The 26421-nt window shown below is 37.5% G+C and overlaps 1 protein-coding gene across 1 annotated transcript in view; it reads right to left on the reverse strand.

Annotated features, from left to right (window-relative positions):
* Nucleotides 1-26421, reverse strand: part of cntnap5a (contactin associated protein family member 5a) — a 195916-nt gene that overhangs the window by 124935 nt on the left and 44560 nt on the right. Inside the window, 2 exon segments of the mRNA XM_051958577.1 lie at nucleotides 7282-7429; nucleotides 22916-23109. Coding sequence (XP_051814537.1) covers nucleotides 7282-7429; nucleotides 22916-23109 — 342 coding nt within the window.

Genomic DNA, 26421 nt, shown 5'->3' on the forward strand with positions numbered 1-26421 from the left:
GACCAGAAGGTGATGCAAAATGACCAAAATGTAGAATAAAATGGCCAGAAATTGACATAAATGACTACAACAAAAGGTATGATGTGCAAAAAACCTGAAAAGACGCATAAAATGAGACAGAAAATGACCAGAAAGTGACACAAAATGACCAGAACTAATGGATTGACATGCAAAAATGTCAAAACCATGTAAAATAAGGTGCAAAACCACCACAATGTGGCATAAAATGAACAAACAGGGAGACAAAATGACCACAAGTAAAGGTGCAACACACAAACAAAGGAAAGAAAGTGGCGTAAATCCCAAAAACCCGCTGATTTGTCCTCATACAAACAGAAACTTGCTTCCTTTACCTCCTGCTTGCAGTCCGCAAAGAAAACTTTTTATCAGAACAAGATCTGTGCGGCTTCTGATTCCAGAAAACTGTTTATGGTGTTCAACTCCTTGCTTTCTCCTCCAGCTGCTCAGCCGTCCACTGAGCTGACTCCAGACATGTTTGCCTCCTTTTCACTGAAAAGTTGGCTGCAATCAGCAACCAGTTCTCTGAGCCTGACCAGTCCAGTCAGCTCAAACCCACTACAGCTCCTTCACTCTGCTCTTTGCTCCTCTGAGCGAGGATGAGGTCTCCAGGCTTCTTCTGAGCTCTAAACCTACAACTTGTCCTCTTGATCCAATACCCACTAGCATCCTGCAGACCATCTTGCCCACAATCAAACCTGCATTCACGCACATTGTCAACTCCTCCCTGGAAACTGGCATTTTTCCTGCTACTTTTAAACAAGCCCGCGTCACCCCACTGCTCAAAAAGCCTCATCTCAACCCAGCCCAGGTTGAAAACTACAGACCAGTCTCACTTCTACCATTCCTGTCAAAAATACTGGAGCGCTCAGTATTTAACCAAGTCTCTGAACATCTGTGGAACAACAACCCACTTGACCCTTTTCAGTCAGGCTTCAGGTGCGACCATTCCACTGAGACTGCACTCCTATCAGTCACAGAATCTCTGCGGCTGGCGAGAGCTGCTGGTCAGTCCTCTGTCCTACTGCTGCTACTTGTCTGCTGCCTTTGACACCGTGAACCATCAAATCAGGTTCTGTCCTGTTGTGGTTCAAGTCCTACCTCACAGGCAGATCCTTCAGAGTAACATGGCGAGGGGAGGTGTCAAGGTCACACGACCTATCAACTGGGGTTCCTCAGGGCTCAGTGCTTGGTCCCTTACTCTTCTCTCTGTACACCACCTCACTTGGTGCAGTGATCCGCTCCCATGGCTTCTCCTACCACTGTTATGCTGACGACACTCAGCTTTTCCTCTCTTTTCCACCTGACGACACAACAGTTTCAGCTCGGATATCAGCATGTCTGGCTGATATCTCCACATGGATGAAGGAACGGCACCTTCAGCTGAATCTGTCTAAGACTGAACTCATGGTCTTTCCAGCTTGTCCATCTGTTCAGCCTCAGATCAGTGTCCAACTTCACTCGAGCCTACTTGTGCCCACAAACTCAGCCAGAAACCTGGGTGTCATGATTGATGACCAGCTGACCTTTAAGGTTCACGTGGCCTCAGTTTCTCGATCTTGTCGTTATGCCCTCTACAACATCAGGAAGATCAGACCCTTCCTGACCCAACAGGCCACGCAACTTCTGGTTTCAGGCTCTTGTGATGTCATGCATTGACTACTGCAACTCTCTTCTAGCAGGTCTCCCTGCATGTACAGTCAAACCTCAATTTCTTCTGCAACTTGATGGCAACACCTTTGACCAATCGCACTTGAAGCACTTTTTGCACTTACTACAGGTTTTCCTTATGTCTGAATTCTTGCTTGTGTTGTACGTCGCTTTGGGCAAAAGCGTCTGCTAAATGAAATTGTAGAATTGTAGAATACAAACAACTGCAAAAATGCATAAAATGTAACATGAAAAAACTGAAATAAAATGAAGAGAAACTTGCACAACCACAATGAAAAATGATGCAAAATGACCAGAACATGGTGCAAAATGGTCAAATACTGACATAAAATGACCACAGCGGATGGTGTTAACATGCAAAAATGACAAAAACATGTAAAATAAGGTGCAAAATGACCAAAATGTGACATAAAATTACTATAATTAAAGGTGCTACATACAAAAAACTGCAAAGATGCATTAAATGAGACATAAAATGAACAGAAAGGACAAATAATAACCAAAAACTGAAATAGAATGAAGAAAAAGTTGCACAAGCAGACCGAAAAATTATATAAAATGACCAGAAAGAGACGCAAAATGACCACAATTAAATGTGTAACATACAAAAATAGCAAAGATGCATAAAATTAGATAAAAGTGGACAAAAGAGACACAAATTGACCACAACAGATGGCAGGACATGGAAAATGACCAAAAAGAGTAAAATAAGGTGCAACGTGACCAAAACATGGCTTTAAATGCCCCAAAAATTGACACAAATGGCCACAATTAAAGGTGTAACATACAAAAAAACCAGCAAAGACACATAAAATGAAACAGAAAATGGACAAAAAGAGACACAATTTCCCACATCTAACGACTTGACATGCAAAAATGACAAAAACATGTAAAATAAGGTGTAAAATGATCAAAACGTGACATAAAATAACCATAATTAAAACACTGTAAAGACGCTTAGAATGGACACAGAACAACCAAAAACTGAAATAAAATGATGAGAAAGTTTCACAACCAGACTAAAAATGGGTGAAAAAATGATTAAAAAGTGACGTATAGTGATCACAGCTATGGTATGACATGCAGAAGTGACAAAAACATGTAAAATAGGACGTAAAATGACCAAAAGGTGTCTTAAATGAGCCAGAACTGACCCAGATGATCCGTACGTGTAGAAACGGTGGATGTGAAGGTGGAAATGTGAGGACTGTCCTCCAGGAAGCAGCGTTCTGCTAACCTGCTCACTGAGGAGCTTCTAATGCAGCACAACGTCTGGTTAGTTACACAGTTCTATGGAGCCGCTCACACAGAAGCGCTACACACAGTTCAGGAAATGTGTATTTATATGAAGTATTTCTGATTGTGTTTCTGTCATGATGGAGCTCTGCTGTTCCAGCTGCTGCCTCTGGAAGACGTCTTTCTGCTCATTTTGTGTCTTTTTTTGTAATTTTGCATTTTCTTGTGGTGACGTTGTGTTTTTTGTTCATTTTGGTGTTTTGTGCATCTTTTTGTGGTAATTTAAGCATTTTGTTGCTAAATTTTGTGTCTTTTGTGTATATTTTGTGTATTTTTGTGGAAATTTGGAGTCTTTTTGTGTATTTTTGTTCTTTTGTGGTCATTTACACCTCTTTTTGTGGCAATGTTGAGTCTTTGTGGTGATTTTGTGCCTTTTTGTTGTGATTTTCTGTCTTTTTCTGGATGATTCAGTTGCATTTTTCTGTTGTTTTTCAAATGCAGGAGTTTATAATCAAAATATTTTTTGATTACTACATAGTTGAGAAACTAACTGAAATGATTTCTGTTGCATAAACAAATCCTAGAATATCATAAATGAGACACAAATGACCAACAAAGGATACAATATAACAAATACTGAAATAAAATTAAGAGAATCACACAACCAGACCAAAAAGTGACACATATGGCCACAACTAATGACATGACATAAAAAAATAATGAATAAGACATGTAAAATAAGGTGCAAAATGACAAAAATGACACAAAATAACCACAATTAATGGCATGACACGCAAAAAAAAAAAACTGCAGGACTCATAAAGTGAGACATAAAATGACCAGAAAGTGACACAAAATGACCACAACGGGATGATTTTAGGTGCAAAAAAACTAAAAAAACCCCACAAAATGACACACAAATGAACTTAAAGAGACACCAAATTGAACGAAAAGTGACATAAAATGACTAGAAATGAAACAAAATGATGCAAAATGACCACAACTGATGGTACGGCATGTAAAATAAACTGCAAAGATGCATAAAATGAAACATTAAAAAGACCAAAATGTGGCACAAAATGGAAAAACAGAGGCACACAATGAGCACAACTAAAAGTGCAACATGCAAAAACTGCCAGATGCACAAAGTAAGAAAAAAATGAGACACAAAATAACCAAAGAAGGACATAATATAACCAAATACCAATAAAATCCAGAGAATATCTGCAGCTAGTGCTGCTATCTCTGGATAAGTAGAAGCTTGTAGTCTGCAAACCTCTCCACTACGTTGAAATAACCTTTTACAACACATCCCCCTACAGACGACTGCAGATGTAATAATTTAGACCTTTATTCAACATATTTAGTCTTTAAAGCAGCAGCTCCACTCTTTATGAAGCTAAACAACTCTTTACCAACATGTTTACGTTCAGAACAAACAGCTGACGCTCCTGTAGGTGTTTTAATTCAAACTGAGGAGGAAAGACTTTCATCTCACGCGTTTGAAAATCACATTAGCTAGCGGCTAATGTTAGCGCTGCCTGCAGTGCATCATGGTCCTCATGGATCCATCCTCATGTGTCCTGAGATGATTGTTAGTTTAGCTTCAGCTCACAGGGATTAGTTTTAAAGAATATTAAATGCGGACACGTTTAAATGAACATCGGACTCTGTGGAAACATATTCAGTCTACATGAACATATTTAAAGGGTATTCCTCCTCCCTGACAACCCCTGGTCTTCATCTACGGTACCTTTATTTTAACGATCAAGAGTTCTACCTTCATGCTGTGAATACTTCCAGAGTTACAGAGAGGTGGGTCCAGATTTATCACTTTTCAATGGACTTTTTCCATCATTTCTGAGCCTCAGAACTTCATCAGACCAGCAGATAGAACCATGACATTTGGAGGAAAAACTGGAAAAAACACACACTGGATCGCCACAAAATGATGTGAAGTTACCAACCAAGGCTCAAAATCACCACAGACAGAAAAAAACACCACGAAAACAGATAAAGTCTCCACATAAGAAGCCTAACATACCCCAAAGACTGTAAACAGTGGCCAAAATACCTCCAGAAGACTTCAATGACAATACCACAAAAACCAACACAAAATCACTCCAAAAGGGCCCAAATTACCACAAACAGACACAAAATGATGCAAAATCACCAAAATAGGCACAAAGTCCCCACAAAATGACGCAGATCTCCACACAAAGATGCAACATATCAACAATAAAAACGCAACCACAAAAGATTCTCCACAAAATGGGACCTAAATACCTCAAAGCACTCAAATTTACCCCTAAAAGGTAACACAAAACCCTGCATAAAGGCTCCATATCAACACAAAATGATGCAAAGTAAACACTGAGACTAAAAATTACCAACAAGAAGGAAACTTGTCCCCAGAACAGGGGAAATTACAACAAAAAAACCCCACAGCTTCACCGGAAAGCCTCAGAATCAACACAAAAAAGCAAATTCACACAAAAAAACACAAATCAACAACCGTCACCTACGGCCTCAAATTTCACGTTTTACTAAAAACACACAAAGAAATCAGAGCAAGAACAGCTTAAGATTAAAATCCCTGAAGAACTACGTTTGGAGCATCCATAGACCTCCACCTTAAAGAGCATCCATAGACCTCCACCTTAAAGAGCATCCATAGACCTCCACCTTAAAGAGCATCCATAGACCTCCACCTTAAAGAGCATCCATAGACCTCCACCTTAAAGAGCATCCATAGACCTCTACCTTAAAGAGCATCCTTAGACCTCTACCTTAAAGAGCATCCATAGACCTCCACCTTAAAGAGCATCCATAGACCTCCACCTTAAAGAGCATCCTAGACCTCCACCTTAAAGAGCATCCATAGACCTCTACCTTAAAGAGCATCCATAGACCTCTACCTTAAAGAGCATCCTTAGACCTCTACCTTAAAGAGCATCCATAGACCTCCACCTTAAAGAGCATCCTAGACCTCCACCTTAAAGAGCATCCATAGACCTCCACCTTAAAGAGCATCCATAGACCTCTACCTTAAAGAGCATCCTTAGACCTCTACCTTAAAGAGCATCCATAGACCTCCACCTTAAAGAGCATCCATAGACCTCCACCTTAAAGAGCATCCTTAGACCTCCACCTTAAAGAGCATCCATAGACCTCTATTAAAGAGCATCCTTAGACCTCTACTTAAGAGCATCCTTAGACCTCCACCTTAAAGAGCATCCTTAGACCTCCACCTTAAAGAGCATCCATAGACCTCTACCTTAAAGAGCATCCTTAGACCTCTACCTTAAAGAGCATCCTTAGACCTCTACCTTAAAGAGCATCCATAGACCTCCACCTTAAAGAGCATCCATAGACCTCCACCTTAAAGAGCATCCATAGACCTCCACCTTAAAGAGCATCCATAGACCTCTACCTTAAAGAGCATCCTTAGACCTCCACCTTAAAGAGCATCCTTAGACCTCCACCTTAAAGAGCATCCATAGACCTCCACCTTAAAGAGCATCCATAGACCTCCACCTTAAAGAGCATCCATAGACCTCTACCTTAAAGAGCATCCTTAGACCTCCACCTTAAAGAGCATCCTTAGACCTCCACCTTAAAGAGCATCCTTAGACCTCCACCTTAAAGAGCATCTATAGACCTCTACCTTAAAGAGCATCCATAGACCTCCACCTTAAAGAGCATCCATAGACCTCTACCTTAAAGAGCATCCATAGACCTCCACCTTAAAGAGCATCCATAGACCTCCACCTTAAAGAGCATCCATAGACCTCCACCTTATAGAACCCATTGTAGAAGCATCCATAGACCTCCACCTTAAAGAGCATCCATAGACCTCCACCTCATAGAACTTAATGTAGGAACATCCATAGACCTCCACCTCATAGAACCCACTGTAGGAGCATCCATAGATCTCCACCTTAAAGAGGATCCATAGACCTCCACCTTAAAGAGCATCCATAGACCTCTACCTAAAGAGCATCCATAGACCTCCACCTCATAGAACTTACTGTAGGAGCATCCATAGACCTCCACCTCATAGAACTTACTGTAGGAGCATCCATAGACCTCCACCTCATAGAACTTACTGTAGGAGCATCCATAGACCTCCACCTCATAGAACTTACTGTAGGAGCATCCATAGACCTCCACCTCATAGAACTTACTGTAGGAGCATCCATAGACCTCCACCTTATAGAACTTACTGTAGGAACATCCATAGACCTTCACCTTATAGAACTTACTGTAGGAGCATCCATAGACCTCCACCTTAAAGAGCATCCATAGACCTCCACCTTAAAGAGCATCCATAGACCTCCACTTTACAGAACTTACTGTAGGAGCATCCATAGACTTCCACCCTGAGGCCCATCCATCCGCTGGGGTTCCAGTCCAGGGGAATGAAACGCAGGAACCGGGTCCGGACCGGATGGCTCAGCTTGTTCTGGACCACCGCCTCAGAGTTCACGTTACCCACAATCCTCTGCAGCAGGACGAAAAAGAAGAAGAACACATGAATATTATGTTTAATAAAGAAATCTAAGCCACTGACGAATGGAAACACAAACCTCCCATTTCATTTTCTGAGGTAATTTGCATTTTCTGTGATTATTTTGTGTAGTTTTTGTATCTTTGTGGTGATTTTGTGGGGGTTTTTTTTGTTCTTTGTGGTTATTTCAGCCCTTTCTGTGTCAATTGTGAGTCTCTGTGGTGATTTTTCATCTTCATCTGTCTCTCTGGTAGTTTTGTCTCTGTCACTTTTGCATTTTTGCAGAGACTTTGTGTCTTTTTGTGGTAATTGTGTACCTTTTTATATTATTGTTCTGACTTTGTGTCTTTTTGCGGAGACTTCGTGTCTTTTTGCGGAGACTTTGTGTCTTTTTATCTTGACTTTGTGTCTTTTTGTCTTGACTTTGTGTCTTTTTGTCTTGACTTTGTGTCTTTTTGTCTTGACTGTGTTTTTTCGTGTTGACTTTGTGTCTTTTTGTCTTGACTTTGTGTCTTTGTCTTGACTTTGTGTCTTTTTGCGGAGACTTTGTGTCTTTTTGTGGAGACTTTGTGTCTTTTTGTCTTGACTTTGTGTTTTTTTGTGTTGTGTTTTTTTGTGTTGACTTTGTGTCTTTTGCGTTGACTTTGTGTCTTTTTGTGTTGACGTGTCTTTTTGCGGAGACTTTGTGTCTTTTTGTCTTGACTTTGTGTCTTTTTGTCTTGACTGTGTCTTTTTGTCTTGACTTTGTGTCTTTTTGTCTTGACTTTGTGTCTTTTTGTCTTGACTTTGTGTCTTTTTGTCTTGACTTTGTGTCTTTGTGTTGACTTTGTGTCTTTGTGTTGACTTTGTGTCTTTTTGTGTTGACGTGTCTTTTTGCGGAGACTTTGTGTCTTTTTGTCTTGACTTTGTGTCTTTTTGTCTTGACTTTGTGTTTTTTTGTCTTGACTTTGTGTCTTTTTGTCTTGACTTTGTGTCTTTTTGTCTTGACTTTGTGTCTTTTTGTCTTGACTGTGTCTTTTTGTCTTGAGTTTGTGTCTTTTTGTCTTGACTTTGTGTTTTTTCGTGTTGACTTTGTGTCTTTTTGTCTTGACTCTGTATCTTTTTGTCTTGACTTTGTGTTTTTTTGTCTTGACTTTGTGTCTTTTTGTCTTGACTTTGTGTCTTTTTGTCTTGACTGTGTCTTTTTGTCTTGAGTTTGTGTCTTTTTGTCTTGACTTTGTGTTTTCGTGTTGACTTGTGTCTTTTTGTGTTGACGTGCTTTTGTCTTGAACTTGTGTCTTTTGTCTGACTTTGTGTTTTTTGTGTTGACTTTGTGTCTTTTGTCTTGACTGTCTTTTGTGTTGCTTGTGTTTTTTGTGTTGACTTGTGTCTTTTGTCTTGACTGTCTCTTTTGCATTGACTTTGTGTTTTTTGTGTTGACTTTGTGTCTTTTTGTCTTGACTTTGTGTCTTTTTGTCTTGACTTTGTGTCTTGTTGTCTTGACTGCTTTTGTGTTGACTTTGGTGTTTTTTGTGTGACTTTGTGTCTTTTTGTCTTGACTTTGTCTCTTTTGCATTGACTTGTGTTTTTTTGTGTTGACTTGTGTCTTTTTGTGCTCACTCTGACAGGCCTCTGTGCTTTGTTTTCTGAGCTGAGAACAACAGAAACCCGAGGAGTGCTTCGCTGAGACGTCGTCCTTCTTCTTTCTGCTGCTGTCTGACGACACCAGAGGACGTAAACACTGAGTGAAGGATGAGCCTCCGATGAGCGATCGGCGTCTCCGTCATAACCGACTCTGGCCAGGTGACACATCAGGATCGATAAGGAAGCAGAGAGACGGATGGTTCCAGGATTTCTACATTCTGGACTCACAACCAAAGCTGCTGCAGTCAAACAGATTCAGAAACGACAACAGCTCTGCAGCTCCAGAGAACCAAATAATCAGAATTAATCCACGACAAACGGGTTAGATATGGAGTCTGAACATGAATAAATCTACATTATATTAATTAGAGCAGCATTTAGTCCGAAAGGAAGACTATTGTGGTGAATCTGTGTCTTTTTCTGATTATTTTGCTTATTTTTACATATTTTTCTGGTGATTTTGTCTATTTTTCCATCTTATTGTCATTATTTTGTATCATTTGTGAAGATTTTGAGTCTTTTTGCACCTTTTTGTGGTCATTTTACATATTTTTTCTGGGGATTTTTTGTTTTCCTGTGGTAATTTGCATCTTTTATGGAGTTATTTTGTGTCTTTTTGCATTTTTTTGTGGTGATTTTGGATCTTTTGTTGTAATTTTGTGCATGTTGCATCTTTGTTAGTCTTTACGTTGAATATGCATCTTATTGTGATTGTTCTGTGTATTTTTGCATCTTATTGTTGAGGTTTTGTATCTCTTTGTGGTGATTTGTATCTTTTTGTGGTGGATTTTGTGGTAATTTCAGCCTTTTTGTGGATCTTATTGTGATTATTCTGTTTATTTTGCATCTTTTTGTTCAGGTTTGTATCTTTTTGTGGTGATTTTGCATCTTTTTGTGGTTATTTTGCGTCTTTTTGTGAGTATTTTGTGTCTTTTGTGGATATTTTTGGTATTTTTTGCATTTTGTGTGGAGCTTTGTCGTCTCTCTGGGGTTATTTTGTGGTCATTTCAGACCGTTTTGTGGTGATTTTGTGTCTATTTGTGGTGATTTTTTGGTATTTTTGCATCAACAAAGTATTAGTTTAAGGTGTGCACATTTATGCAACCGCATTATTTTAGTTATTACTTTTACTTCCTCATCCAGTTTATTTTTCAGTTGAACTGCACAGGTTATAGGTCACATTAAAGGTGGATTTTTTATTTTGGTTTCATCTTTTTTTACATCACAAAAACCTGGTGTTTTTAATGGAGGAGAGCAGACTTTCTACATCCACCGTCAGCTCTGCAGGATATGAGGAAACGTACAACTCAATCACTAAATTTGACCGTCTGTGACGTAAACAAGCTAAAAGGAAAATAATTCACCAAATAGAAAACCTGAAAACATCCTCGTTTGCAGCAGATTAATCAGAATTCTGAGGATAACTGTTCAAACTGTTGCTTCTGTTAGATCACATCTCAGATCTACGTCATCATGGATCATCAGCATTCAGGTTGTTTTCCACCTTCAGAAGGTTCCAGAGCTCCGTCCTTGAGGAGTTTTTCAGAGAGGAAACATCCGTAACCCTCGGTGACTTCATTATTTCCACCTTCACTCCTCGTTAATTAAGATCTTCTCTCTTCTCCCCGGCGTCTCTCCTCCTTCCTGAAGGTTTATTTAGATCTTCCCTCTGGAGATGCTGCAGTTTGTCTTCAGAAGGTCGACTCAAACAGCCGCAGGGCCTACAGGAAGCTGAACGCCGTCACCGTGGCGACGGCCAAAACACCAGCAGCTCCCCGATGGACGCTCCGTCACCGGGAATCCCTCAGACACAGATTCACAGAAGATCCCATGATCCTTCAGAGAGTCAGAGAAGCTCAGATGTTCCTTCAGAGAGTCAGAGAAGATCAGATGTTCCTTCAGAGAGTCAGATAAGATCAGATGATCCTTCAGAGAGTCAGAGAAGATCAGATGTTCCTTCAGAGAGTCAGAGAAGATCCCATGATCCTTCAGAGAGTCAGAGAAGATCAGATGTTCCTTCAGAGAGTCAGAGAAGATCAGATGTTCCTTCAGAGAGTCAGAGAATTATCAATGCTCCTGTTGGATCTCTGTTGTTAGTCCTCAATGTTTTTTTTTAGATTATTCTGTTGTGATTTCGGCATCTAATGCATAAATTATGCAGCAAACATGGAGCTCAATCATGACTTTTGGTCGCGATCGGTCGTACATTTTTTACGAAATACGCAAAAAAAACTGCCTTAAAAATCCCTTAAAATGAAAGAAAGTCAGCCGAACATTGACAAAACCAGCCGTCTTTGGAACCTTGTAGGTCTGACACATTTTATGGTCAAAGGTTAAGCAGCTCCTAAGATTTTGAATATTATTGATCTAAAGCTGCATTTTGATATCTTTTATGGTTTTTGTGCAGTCATTTAAGTTTTATGCATTTTCTAACATTTTCCTTCAGCTAGACTGGCTGACGACATTTTTTTCTGAAAAAAGTTCAGTGATCCTCGTCTCCATGAACAATTTCAACAGATCTGATTGTACTGAAGAAAAGTCTGCTGTTGCAAAACCAGCGTGGATTAAATTCTAAGGAAATCTGAATTTGCAGTAGATATAAATAACAGTGTCATCAGCATAACGTCGAACAGAACAAGAAACTTCAGAATTTATTTCACAACAACATTACAATTCTGGATATTCACACATAAAACCATTAATAACGTGAAAACTTACACTCAAAAGTCTATAAAATACAGACAATAATCTAAAAAAGGATTAAAATCTTGAATAAAAAAGCATAAAATACGGATATTAAAGCACAAAAGAATGAAACAATTAAATGATAAACAAAAAACATTTAAAATCTAAATATAAACACATAAAGCTCTCAATAACTTAGAAGTTAGTACACAAAAGTCTAAAAAATATGGATGACATACAAACGTCTTGAAATCCTGAACAATAAAGCATAAAAGCATTCTAAATATGATATTTATGCATAAAATTACCAAAAACATGGATATTAATGTTCAGAAGTCTTTACAATCTGAATATAATTCACAAAAGGATTAAAATCCTGAATAATAAAGCATAAAAAATATGGATGTTAATGCACAAAAGAATGAAACATTTGAATTACAATCAACAAAAGTATAAAAATCTGAATGCTAAAGCACCAAAACCAGCCGTCTTTGGAACCTTGTAGCTCTGACACATTTTGTAGTAGAAACTTCATTCACAGGTTAGATGGGTCATCAGGCTTTGAAGACTTCTGGACTACAGCTGTGTTGTGATTTCTTTTACGGTTTTTACATGGTCACAGTTTAATTTTATGAAGTTTTTTAAATTTCCCCTCAGCTAGACTGACTGAATTAACTTCAGTTTTTAAAAAACTGTGAAAATAACCTCACAATGTTTCCTCTACATGAACAATTTTAACTGTAATTTCAAAAGACTCGTACTGAGTAAACATAAACCAGAGCGGATTAAATTCTAAGGATATCTGAATTTGTAGTAAATCAAAATTGGGGATATAAATAAGACTGTCATCAGCATAACGCCGAACAGAACAAACGTAACATGAAAACAGAAAAGCTCATAGTTGGTAAATACAGTTCCCTAAACATGAATCATTTATACATAGAAATGAAAGTATTTTTATCCTCTTCCATCCAGTGTGAGTCTCATTATTGTAGGATTTATAGTTCTTTCATAAATCAGCTCAGAGCTCAGTGTTTCGACCAAAACTCTCATGGACCCCCATTATATCTGAGCTCTAAAATCAGAAATGATGAGCGTCTTTAAGCTGCCACCAAATCTGTAGAAAACACAGAACAGACGTGAAAATACATCAGAATGTTCACGGCTAGATTCTGCTTCTCACGGTGAAAGAGTTGTTCTGATTCGACTTTTGGTTTCAGAGCTGTGGCTGTTTGTTCGGGGGTCTAATCTTCAGCCTGCAGTCGGCTGCTAACAGCTGATTGGTTGATTGACACACTTTCAAAGTAAAAGCACAGAGATGTTAAAAGGAACTTATCGGGGTTTGTGAACATGCTGGCTTTTCAAATTCAAATATGTACATATTTTTTATACTTTTGAGTGTTATTACCCATTTTTTCATGCTTTTATGTGTAAATATCTATTTTTTAAATTCTTTTGTGTTTAAATAACCAGATTTGCTCAAATTTTTTTGTCTTTTCATGTCCAGGATTTTAAAAATTTTACGCAACATTATCCAGAATTTTGCATTTTTAAGTGTTAAAATTCAAATTATTGATACTTTTATGTGTTAAAATTCAACTATTTAATAGCTCTGTGTTGTAATATCTACTACGTGTTTAATACCATTGTGCATGAATATATGTTTTTTTGGCACTTTCACATGTTAATGTCCAGATTTTGTTGTTATTATTTTATTATTATTTATTTTTGAAATGATGTATTTTCTTTTTATTTTGCTCACTGCAGACAGTTTCTCCTCATCAGTGGTAATAAGATTACAAACTGGAGCCCTTATATTTATTTAATCGCTGCTGCTTAAAACATTTTTTGTACTTTTTTACTTTAAATTGTTTGATTTGTACATTTTCTGCACACTTCTCTATTATTTTTCCCTGACAAAGATTCTAAACGTGCCGTGTTTATTTCGCTCTGCTGAACTCATTTTGTTCTTGGAGGGTTTAAAATAAATTAAATAAAAAGAAACGAGGTGAAGCTGTTTTCTGCACTGATTTATTCGGCTTTTAAAGACGTAATTCATCCAAACACATCAGTCCAAAGGGTTTTTAATTATTCAGCCGCCTCATATTTACCTGTCTGTTCTGTTAAGGCTCAGAAAGCAGCAGCAGCAGGTTAGAAAAGGAGATTATCTGGTGAAAATCTGCACAATGGTGACTTTTATCAAGAAGAGACGGGAACAAAACCGTGAAATGAACCAAATCTGAGCTTAAAATTCTTAAAATGCCCCCAAATTAACTGGAAATATGAAAACATCTGCTGAAAATCCAGATTTTTCATACTTTAGTGTGTCACAATACAGATTTTTTGTGGTAATATATATATTTTCAAATATATTTCTGCAGTTCTTGAATATTATTGTCCCTTAATCTCCAACATTTCAGCCCTTTAATTTGTTATTATCCCCATTTTTTCTATTTTTCTTTGTTAATATTCACATTTTGATGACTTTGTACATTAATATCCAGTATTTTAATAATATTTTTGCACTAATATACAGATTTTTAATAACATCATGCTTTAATATCCAGATTATTTATAATACTGTGCCTTTATATCCAAACTTTAATGACTTTTTTGCAATAATATCCATATTTTTAGATTTTTGATGGTTAATATCCATGTAATTGGTATTTTTATGTGTAAATATACATATTTTTATGCTTTTATGCTTCACTACTCAGATCTGAATCCTTTTTTGCTCTATTATCCAAGATTTCAGGACTTTTTTTTGCAATAGTATCCAAGTTATTGATACTTTCATGCCTTAATATTCTGATTTTTTTTAATGTTTTGGTGCTTTAAAATTCAGATTTTTAATCACTTTGTTGATTAATATCCAAATGTGTCATTCTTTTGTGCGTTAATATCCATATTTTTATGCTGTTTTGAGGTGGTTTGCTTGAAATGAACTTGTTTATTTTGACATATTCAAGAGAAACAGGAAACAAAGTCTTCCTCTAATTAGTTTGTCTTCGTGTTGAGTTCGAGGTTCACAGGAAAAAGGCTGCTGAGTGAAGGACTGAGGAGGAACAAAGAGAGGAGGAGCAGGAGGTAAACTTTTAAAGGCTGAGCGGTTAGCTGCATGTATTTTTCATGGTTTCATTTCCATCCTCCCAAACGCCTCCGGAGTCTCGGCTCAGTTTGCATTTCAGCCTCAGATCTCCGGCCGTGGAGAAACGACTCCGGCCACAAACTCATCGTCTTTCAGCGCACGCCCAGATGAATATGGATGCAGCTCCACGTTAGGAAATCTGAATTCAGGGAGTTTCCTTCTTTCTTTTTTTTTACATTTTTAACAACAACTAAAGAGAAAGCGTCCCAGTGAGCTTCCTTTCTTTAGATATTAGCTGAAGGTTTGGAAACCAGGAGCATAAACTCACCTGGTTTTAGGTAAATCTAACATTAAACGCCTCATTCATTCTGTTCAGCCTCATTTCAGGGAAATCTGTAAATTAAAACTTCTACCAGTGTTTAAAAATGTCTGGAAATCTGTAATTTGCAGTGATGAGTGACGTGAGTCGCTTAGAGAACATCTGTAGAATGGAGCATCTACCAATGTTCATGAGGCATTTAGGGAACATCTGTAATTTGTAGTGCCCACCAATGTTTGTGAGACATTTAGGGGACGTCTGTAAACAGGAATGTCTACCAATACGTGTGATACTTTTGGTGAAAAATGTAAATTAAAGCTTCTACTATTGTGTGAAAAGTTTAAGTTGCAGCATCTGTGAGACATTTAGGAAACATCTGTAAATTGTACCATCTACTGATGTATGTGAGATGTTTAGGGAAAATCTGTAAATTGCAGTTTATACCAAAACACGTGAGTCATTCAGGGGACTGTGTAAATTAAAGCTTCTACCAACGTCTGATGGTGCACGTGAGCCATTTAGGGGAAATCTGTAAATATTATAATCTTCCCATGTTTCTGTGATGTTTAGGGAACATCTGTAAACAGGAGAGCCTACTAAAACATGTGAGGCATTTAGGGAACATCTGTAAACAGGAGAGTCTACTAAAACATGTGAGGCATTTAGGGAACATCTGTAAACAGGAGAGTCTACTAAAACATGTGAGGCATTTAGGGAACATCTGTAAACAGGAGAGTCTACTAAAACATGTGAGGCATTTAGGGAACATCTGTAAACAGGAGAGTCTACTAAAACATGTGAGGCATTTAGTGAACATCTGTAAACAGGAGAGTCTACTAAAACATGTGAGGCATTTAGGGAACATCTGTAAACAGGAGAGTCTACTAAAACATGTGAGGCATTTAGGGAACATCTGTAAACAGGAGAGTCTACTAAAACATGTGAGGCATTTAGGGAACATCTGTAAACAGGAGAGTCTACTAAAACATGTGAAGCATTTAGGGAACATCTGTAAACAGGAGAGCCTACTAAAACATGTGAGGCATTTAGGGAACATCTGTAAACAGGAGAGTCTACTAAAACATGTGAGGCATTTAGGGAACATCTGTAAACAGGAGAGCCTACTAAAACATGTGAGGCATTTAGGGAACATCTGTAAACAGGAGAGCCTACTAAAACATGTGAGGCATTTAGGGAACAACGTAAATAAAGACTTCTACCAATGTTTGAAAATGTCTGTAAGTTGAAGCTGATGTTTGTGAGATGTTTAGGGGAAATCTGTAAACTGCAGTGTCGGTTGCCGTTGATGAGGTGTTTACTGACCTCCATAAATTGTAGCATCTACTAATGCATGTAAGGCATCTAAGGGAAATCTGTAATTTGTAGTGTCTAGCAGTTTGAGACGTTTACAGAGCATCTGTAAATTTCAGTTCCTAAACAAAACATGTGAGGCGTTCAGAGAATGTCAGTATTTTGCAGTATCTACACCTACTATGCCAGGTGTTTTGGGGGATTTATGAAATTGTCGTGTCTTGTAATGGCTGTGAGGCATTCAGGGAACGTTAGTAAATTGAAGAATCTACCTATGTGTGTGAGGTGTTTAGAGAACTTTGATAAACTTTACTTTTATCAACAACTGTGGGACATTTAAGGAAAATTTGCTAATAATAGCATCCTCTGATGCACATGATGTGTTTAGGGAACACCAGTAAATATGTGTCCTGATGTGTGTGAGGCGTTTAGGGCACAGCTTGTAACTTCTACAATCTACTACTGAGCGCTTGATGACCGTCTGAACATTTGTTCATTTTAGCGACTATGGATGACATTTGTGATGCGTTCAGGGAACATCTGTAAATTGCAGAATCTACTAAAACACATGTGATGCATTTACAGGACATCTGTAAATGACATAATCAGAAATGTTACGAGCTTCTGCGTGCATCAGAACCACAAATAAACCCTCAACATTATGCATTTATAGCAGCCGACGTGCAGCTGGAGGAGCTTTTACTGTCAGAGCTTCCACTTTCTGAACCTTAAAAATGCAAAATGTTTCCAAGAATCCGGCATCGTGACATCTGTTGGTTCAGAATCAGGCAGCAAGAAGCCAGAAAATAAAATCAAATCTAACTGTGCTCACAGTATAACTAAAGATAAAGACGTTAAGGCTCACATCATCCTTCATATAAAGCACAGCATCGTCTGCATAATGCAGCACATGGACATTAAGTATTCATGCTTTTCTCAGACAGATGAAAAAAAACTGTTTTTATTTATTGCAGGAAAATCACACAAAACTCCCACTGAGCTGACATGAAATACATTAAAAAAATATAAATATACACCGATTTGTTTTTAAAACTACTGTATTAGATCAAATAAAAAGAAATCTGTTGGAAGTCCAGGATGTTTGTGGACTATTCCTGATGACTCTGGCGTCTAATTATTATTTTCTATGATTAATCTGTTCATTATTTTCTAGATTTGTTGTTTAAAATGTCAGAAAATGGTAAAAAGTTAAGTGTCCAAGACGTTTATCATCGAAATATTCACATTTAAGAAGCTAAAATCACAGAATTTACACTGTTTTCCTAAAAAAAAATTTTTACCCAAACTCATAAATTTTGTGCCCAAATAGCTTCTGATGTTTTTATCAGCTGTCAAATAAATTAATTGTCTAAAGTCCTACATTGTCTTAAAAGCCCTTTCACTAGTTTTTGTCATTTTGGTCAGGTTGTGTTACCGGACAAGCTTTTGGTCTTTTTCACACTTTTTTGACTCATTTTTGAGAAGTTTTATAAAATTTTGAATCCATTTCTGGTCTTTTTTAATACGCTTTGATTGCTATTAAAGAAGTTTCAAGTGATTTTGGATCAGTTTTGTCAGCTTTTTGTTTCTTTTTGTTGACATTCAAACATTAATTTATTTCAATTTGCAGATTTTTGTCAAATTTTCCTCCACATTCAGATGGAAAAGTGTTTAAAATGAGGTACTTTAGACACTTTTTGATGAATTTTCAACAAATTTTTGTAATATTGGACAAATTCTGAAATAATTATCAGTCAGTTACAACAATTTCTGTGATTTTGGAAAAGTTTTTGTCAGTTTTAACGTTTTCAAAGATCGCTTTCAATCAGAAACGTTGAGGAATTTCAGGAAAATATTGACATTAAAGAAGCTAAAGTCGTATTTTATTTAACTTTTTGGTTGAAAACTAATCGATTCAGTTTTTATTATTTCCACAGAAAGCCCAGATCTGACGCTGCTGATCAGACTCCTGCAAACCAAACATCTAATTCTCCAATGAAAGCAGCTGTGAGGAGGATAAACGGTCATTTAACGCCCACATGTTGGACTTCCTGATGCTTCCTCTCTTTGCATTTGACTTTTAGAAATCATCTGTGTGGTTTTTCCTGCAGCAGCTTGTTAGCGCCGCCGTCGACCTTTAGCCCGGCGTTTCCTCTGAGCAGCTAATTCCAGCGTGGAGCTAATTTGGCCGCTTGTAGCCGAGCGCTAGCAGCGTTAGCGGCCCACTCATTAGCTCTGACAGGAAGCCGCTGCCAAAAGGTCTCTGGAAGGTTTCATTAGAGGCTGCAGACAAACCGGCTGCTAATCATTTCTATTCATCCCAAACATGAACCAGAGAAGAGCAGCGGCGTTTAAAGATAAAGGCTGGTTTCAATCACTGCCAGGTTTCAGAGGAAGCAGCACCGTAAGGAAGACAGGAAAAAGGAATTCTGTTTGAGGCTTCTGAACCTTCGTTTTATTCATCCAGGAGCTTTTACTTTCCTCTCATGATCATTTTGCACAATTTTTGAGTCATTTCTGACAAGTTTGATGAATTTGGAAGATTCATTTCAATACTTTTGGACCGGTGTGTCTGATTTTTGATAAATGGACGTCATTTTGGACAAATGTTGACTCATTTTCAGTCATTTTTTATCGTTTTGGACAAGTGTATCTTACTTTTGTTCATTTTTGTGTCATTTGTGACAAATATACACTACTTTTGACAAAGTTTTAATAATTTTGACTGATCTTTTTGTCTTTTTGGATAATTGCTGAGTAATTTTGGACATAAATATCTCCATGTTTCACCATGCATTCTCTCTGTTCTCTGTTTCTAAGCCATGCTGCATTATTTGACTCATCCAGTAGGTTTTCATTTCCTCTCTCCATCCTTCTGCATAGTTTTTGACACATTTTAGATACATTTGGACGACTTTTGAAGATTCTTCAATACTATTGGACCAGTGTGTCTGATTTTTGATACATTTATGTCATTTGGATACATTTAGACTCATTTTCAGTCATTTTTAACCGTTTGGATCCAGTGTATCTGATTTTTGTTGATTTTTGACAAAGTTTGAATAATCTTGAATGATCTTTTTGATGATTTTCAATGAATTACTGTCGTTTTAGACAATTGTTGAGGAATTTTGGAGATAAATCTAATCTCCATGTTTCCTCTCTGCTCTGTTCATCATCAGTAGAAAGATCTTTCACTGTGCTACATACATGTACCTGAGAAGTGGTAGAATTTTTGTCCATTCACTGCTGGCTGCAGCTCAGTCAGTCGTGGCTTTTTAGTTGCACTGAGCAACACAGATTTTTTTCATTTTTTACAAGATCTAGTTAAAGCAAAGGGCTTATTTTAGGGAATTTATGAGTAATTTAGATAAAATATTGCAATTACAGGCAGCACACGATCTGTTCTAGACTGTCACAGGGTTAAAAAATCTGACAATTATTTCTCTCTTTACAGTTTCTGGCTGATAAATGCTGTAATTTTTGCTTTGTTTTTTAAGGACAACGTGACTTTAAAACCCACCAGCAGGTTTTCGAGGTTCAACGGATTGATCATTTTTATGCAGGTTTGTTAAAAATGCTGTGAATTCCGTAATTTCCACGAGTAAACTGCAGAATTCAGCCTTTTACATTTGCTGTGTTCGTGACAACAGCATAATACAGAACAAAGTGGATTTTGTCATGACTGGAATACATTCTGAGAGCTTCCATGAAGGCGAATGACACCGTTAGGAGAAAAGGAAAAACTTCTGAGGCATTCTGAGGCATTTTTCACACTTTAGATTAATTTTTTGTGATTCTGACATGTTTTTTTTGGTCATTTTGTACAAATTTCAACTAATTCTGTACATTTTTCACGTCAATCTGACCGAGCTGTGAATAGGTTTGTGACTTGAGTCAGTCTGGAAAGTTTTTCATCTTCAATGTGAAGAACAGAATCGTCTGCATAATGTTTCACGCTAACATAAAGTATGTAAGTATTTATCGTACAAAAAATGGAATCAACGTGCTCAATATGTTTCCAAAATCTAAATGTAGTCTTCACATACTTTGAGGTTCAAAGGACTAATTATAATTCACTTAGATTTGTTACATTTCTGCAAAAAAAAAGAGTAATTTTGGAGTTTTTAAAACCCACCAGCAGCTTTTGAAGTTCAAAGGTTTGATAATGTTTTATGCAGGTTTGTTTAAAATGCCGTGAAATCCGCAAAAAACGTGTAATTTTTGCAATTTCCACGACTAAATTGCATAATTCAGGCGATTGTTTTCCACTTGTCGTGTTCCTGACGACAGAATGAAGCGGGTTTAGTCACAACTGGAAGACTCCTGCAGCAACTTCTTCTTCTTGTTCTTCTTCTGCTGTTATTTTAGATGATCCATTTTTAAATAGGTGAAGGAAGATGAATAATTGAGTGCAACAGAAGTCGACGTATTATTCAGCCTCACGTCTTTGTGCTCTTTTAATTCCAACACAATGAAAAAAAGATCAGTTTGCAGCGGCGACGTGCCAGTGGGCAACTCCACACTCTGCTAATTGGACTGAAAACACTCCGAAATGCAATTTACCATCTCGTTGGCAGCCTTTGACATAACTGGGCCAAACACAATAAAGAATTAATGGCATGTGCCAACGCGGGGCTACTTTCTGCCAGAGGATTATTGCACATTGTGCCGTAACGTGTTGCGACGCCACGCGCAGCAGACGAGGAGGCAGGATAATATTTGTGATGACACCAGACACTTTCGACACCTCCGAACGTGTCGGGAGAAGTGAGAGGATGCTGTCTGACCTGCAGAGTCGAGAAGACGGAAAAAGACACGAGAGTTTCTGAACCAGAAAAATCTGCACAAAACCTGCAGAGACGGAAAGATCCTCAGCCACAGCCTCCTTTTATACCCAAATACGGGCTTTTATATCACTTTTTTCACATTTTTAAATGATAAAGGCCTTTTTTCTTGCAGATAATTCGACTAGAAGACTGAGGTTGCATGCAGACCTGTGTTTGGATGTACGGATCACACAAACACATTCATTAGCGACCTTTTGACCGCCGAGCTCTCTGGCTCTCATTCTGGTCACTATGAGGACGAGACTCACATGCTGCTGCAAAAACAACCATAAAGTGAAGCAAAATAAACAACACAAAGAGACGAAGCGCAACCAAAAAACAGCAATCAAGAAGGACCAAAGACAAGCACAAAGAGACAAAAAATGAACAACGTAAGCTCCAAATGATCAAAAAATCACCCCAAAGAGAGATAAAGGCAGCAAAAAGATGAGAGACACAAAATGACCAGAATGGAACAAAAATAAACACAAAGAACCATAAAAAATGAACAATATGAGACACAAAGAGACGTACAACGACCACAAACAGATAAACGGCGTGAAAAACGACAAAAATGTGACACAAAATGAACCAAAAAAGACACAAAAAGATTCATACACAAAATGACCAAAATGGAATAAAACCACAAAGAGACAAAAAGAATGACAATATGAGCCACAGCATGATTAAAATAGGAAATGATACCATAAAGAGACAAGATGGCAACAAAGGGATGCAAAATGATTAAAGACAGAAAAACACAACCAAAACAGAGCAAAAACAACCACAAAGAGGCAAAAACATGAACAATATTAGACACAAAAGTCACGTAAAATAACCACAAAGAAACAAAACGGCAACAAAGAGAAAGAAAAAGACACAAAATATCCTAAATAAGACACATAATGGCCAAAATGGAGGAAAAACCACCACAAAGAGACACAAAATCAACAATAAGAGGCACAATATGGGACAAAAACCACCACAAAGAGACACAACAACAACAACGGCTAAAATCTGACATGAAACAATAAAAAGGACCAACATGAACCGTAGACACAAATGACCCACAAAGAGACAAAAGACACCAAACGTCAAAAATGGGACCAAAACGGAAGAAAAACAACCAGAAAGAGACACAAAATTAACAACATGAGACACAGTGTGGGACAAAAATCACCACAACAGCAACAAAGAATGACTAAAATCAGACACAAGTTATTTCAAATGCGACAGAAAAAGGCAGAAATGGAACAAAAATAACCTCGAAAAGAAACAAAATAACGTCAAAGAGACAAAAAACATCCTAAACGTGACACAAAACGACCAAACTAGAACAAAAACAACCACCGAGAGAGGACTAAAATGAGACACTAAACGACCAGAAAGTAACAAAAAAATGAGCACTAAGAGACAAAGAACAACAAAGAAATGCTGGATGATTAGAATCAGTCCCAAATATAAAGAAATCATTGGTGATGAACTCATTCATTGACCACTAAGCTCACAGTCTGATCACCAACAGTGACATTTTAAAGTCTAAAGAAGCTCTGACTGGATCCAGCTGTAGCTTCATCCATCCATCTAAACCACACAAAGCCCACAGACAGAGTGGAGCTCACCCCCACGCCGTCCTCCTGCCGGTACTGCTTCCAGGCTCGGCCCGTGTCGCTGTAGAGCAGCAGGAAGCTGCTGACCCAGTCCCAGCTGTCGTAGCGGCCCTGCGTGGACACCGCCGTCACCTCCATCTGCTCCCTGAGGTCCACCTGCAGCCAGGGCTCCTGGTCCGTCACCATGGGAGACCATCCTCCAGCTCCTGGACACACAACATCCATTAAAGGCTGTGGTCACAACCGCTGGCTTCAGGTCGCACAAATAACGGCTTCAAGGTGAAGCTGCAGGCGGCAGCGAGGCGGCAAACAGTCCAGTTCAACAATACGAGAGGGGAACGGGTAAAAGCAGACAGAATGGGTTAAAAGAGACGGAAAATGATTAATATGAGACACACAATTAACAATACCAGACAGAAAATATGTAAAGACAGAGAGAATGGGTTAAAAGAGACGGAAAATGATTAATATGAGACACACAATTAACAATACCAGACAGAAAATATGTAAAGACAGAGAGAATGGGTTAAAAGAGACGGAAAATGACCATAAAGTGACACAAAAAGTAACAATATGAGACAGGAAACAGGTAAAAAACAGAGAGAAAGGGTTAAAAGAGACGGAAAATGACCAATATGAGAAAAAATCATAGAGATAAAATTGCAACAAAAACATGCAAAATGAAAAAAAATCAGTCAAAATGAACACACTGGGACAAAATTACCATAAAGACATAAAAAAATCAACAATATGAGACACAAAATGACCAAAATCGAACAAAAACAAGCACAAGAGACTAAAAATTAACAACAAGAAACACAAAATGACCAAAAACTTTAACAAAAACAACCATTATGAGAGGCTAAATGACCACAAAGAGACAAAAAATTAACAATAAGATGAAAAAAAATCACCACAAAGATACAAATTGCAACAGAGAGATGCAAAATGACCAAAATCAGACAAAAAATGACCAAAATTTAACAAACACAACCATTAAGAGATGCAAAATGATCAATGTTTGACACAAAATGACCACAAAGAGAGCAAAAACTAAACATATAGAGATAAAATGGCAAAATGACCAAAGTGGTAAACAAAAGAAGATAAAAAGATTTAAAAAATAGACAAAATGATGACAAAGGGGCACAAAAATTAAACAATAGAAGATACAAGTTATCAAAAATGTGACAAAGAAACAAAGAAATAGACACAAAATGTTCCAAATGTGATACAAAATTATCACAACTGAACAAAAAGAACCATAAAGAGACAAAAAATATGAGACGTAATACGACAAAATGAGACGGAATGGGAACTGAAAATAAACAAAGAGACAAAATGGCAACAACAGCGTGTGAGACGACCAAAATCAGACACACAATGTAATGAAAAATGACCAAAAAGGAACAAAAACAACCAGAAAAGATGAAAGATTAACAATATGAGACAAATTCACCAAAATGGGGCAAAAAAATAACACCAAGAGACACAAAATGACTAAAATCAGACACAAATATGGCAGAAAAAAAGACTAAAAATGACCAGAAAGAGACAGAAAATTAACAACATGAAACACTAAATGAGGCAGTGGTCAGAACCATGGGGTTCATGTTACAGAAATAAAGGGTTCAAGGTGAAGCTGCAGACGGCAGAGCGGCTGCTTTTTATGATTTATTCATTATTCATCAGATAACCGATGGACAGAAGGTGGACTGTAAGCAAACTAAATGAATAATAGGAGACACTGCACGACCTAAAACAGCAAGAATGATGAAAGAGAGACGCAAAAGTGTCAAGATGTGACAGAAAACCACAATAAAGAGACACAAAATGACTAAAATAAGACACTGCACGACCTAAAACAGCAAGAATGATGAAAGAGAGACGCAAAAGTGTCAAGATGTGACAGAAAACCACAATAAAGAGACACAAAATGAGCAGAATTAGACAAAAAAATGACCACAAAAGGACAAAAGAGCAACAAAGAGATGCACTAAATGAACTGAATTTAACAAAAACAACCATGAAAGCATGAAAAATAACCTAAAAGAAACACAAAATTAACAATATGAGACAGAAAATGAGGCAAAAAATAACCACAAAGAGACACAATGGCAACTAAGAGATGCAAAGTCACTAAAATAACGCACAGAACGACCAGAAAGGAACAAAAACAACCAGAAAGAGATGCAAAATAAATACGCAGACACGCAAAATGAGGCAAAAAAAACATCCACAAAGAGACAAAGTAGCACCAAGGTGATGCAAAATGATTAAAATTTGACACAAAATGTCCCAAATGTGACAGAAAATGAACCAAATTTAACAAAAACAACCATAAAGAGACACAAAATTAACAATACGAGACACAACATGACCAGCTAAACGACCCCAATGGGACAAAATGACACAAACAGACGCAACACGACTGAAATCAGACACACAATGCTCTAAATGTGACAAAAAATGAGACAAATTTAACAAAAACAACCGTAATGTAGCAAAATGACCAACATGAGACACAAAATAAGGTAAAAAATAATGACCACAAAGACACAAAACGGCAACAAAGAGATGGAAAATGACCAAACTAGAACAAAAACAAAAACAAAAAGATGCAAAATTAACAATGAGACACAAAATCAGACTTAAAAAAAACGACCAAAACAGCAACAAGGAGATGAAAAATGACTAAAATCAGATACAAAAACGACCATAGAGATACAAAATGACCAACATGAGACATGAAACATGAGCATATGTGGACAAAACAGCAACAACTGGATACAAAATGACTAAATTCAGACACAAAATGAACAAAATGGAACACAAACAACCACAAAGAGAACCAAAATGACTGAAATGAGGCACAAAATTACCAAAAGTGGACAAACAAATCACCACAAAGAGGAAAAAAATGCAATAAGGAGATGAAAAATGACTAAAATCAGATAAACAATGAACCAAATTTAACAAAAACGACCACAGATGACCACGAAGAGATACAAAATGACCAACATGAGTCATGAAAGATGACCATATATGGACAAAAGGGCAACAACAAGATACAAAATGACTAAATTCAGACACAAAATGAACAAAACGGAACAAAAACAACCACAAAGAACCAAAATGACCCATAAGAGACACAAAATGACCAAAACTGGACAAACAAATCACCACAAAAAGAGAAAACTGCAACAAGGAGATGAAAAATGACTAAAATCAGACACAAAATGTTCCAAATGTGACAGAAAATGACAAACATGAAAGAACAACAACCACAGAGACAAAAAAAGGACCACGAAGACACACAAAATGACCAAAATTAAGACAACTGCAAATGTGACACAAAATGTTCAAAATGAAGCAAAAACAACCACGAAAAAACGGAAAATGACCACAAAGAGACACACAGTTAACAATATGAGGCACTAAACGATCAAAACTGAGACAAAAACAACCAGAAAGAGAAGCAACATTAACAATATGACACAGAAAATAACCCAAAAAAT

Source organism: Acanthochromis polyacanthus, chromosome 14 (assembly GCF_021347895.1).
Source record: "Acanthochromis polyacanthus isolate Apoly-LR-REF ecotype Palm Island chromosome 14, KAUST_Apoly_ChrSc, whole genome shotgun sequence".
Taxonomy (NCBI): domain Eukaryota; kingdom Metazoa; phylum Chordata; class Actinopteri; family Pomacentridae; genus Acanthochromis; species Acanthochromis polyacanthus.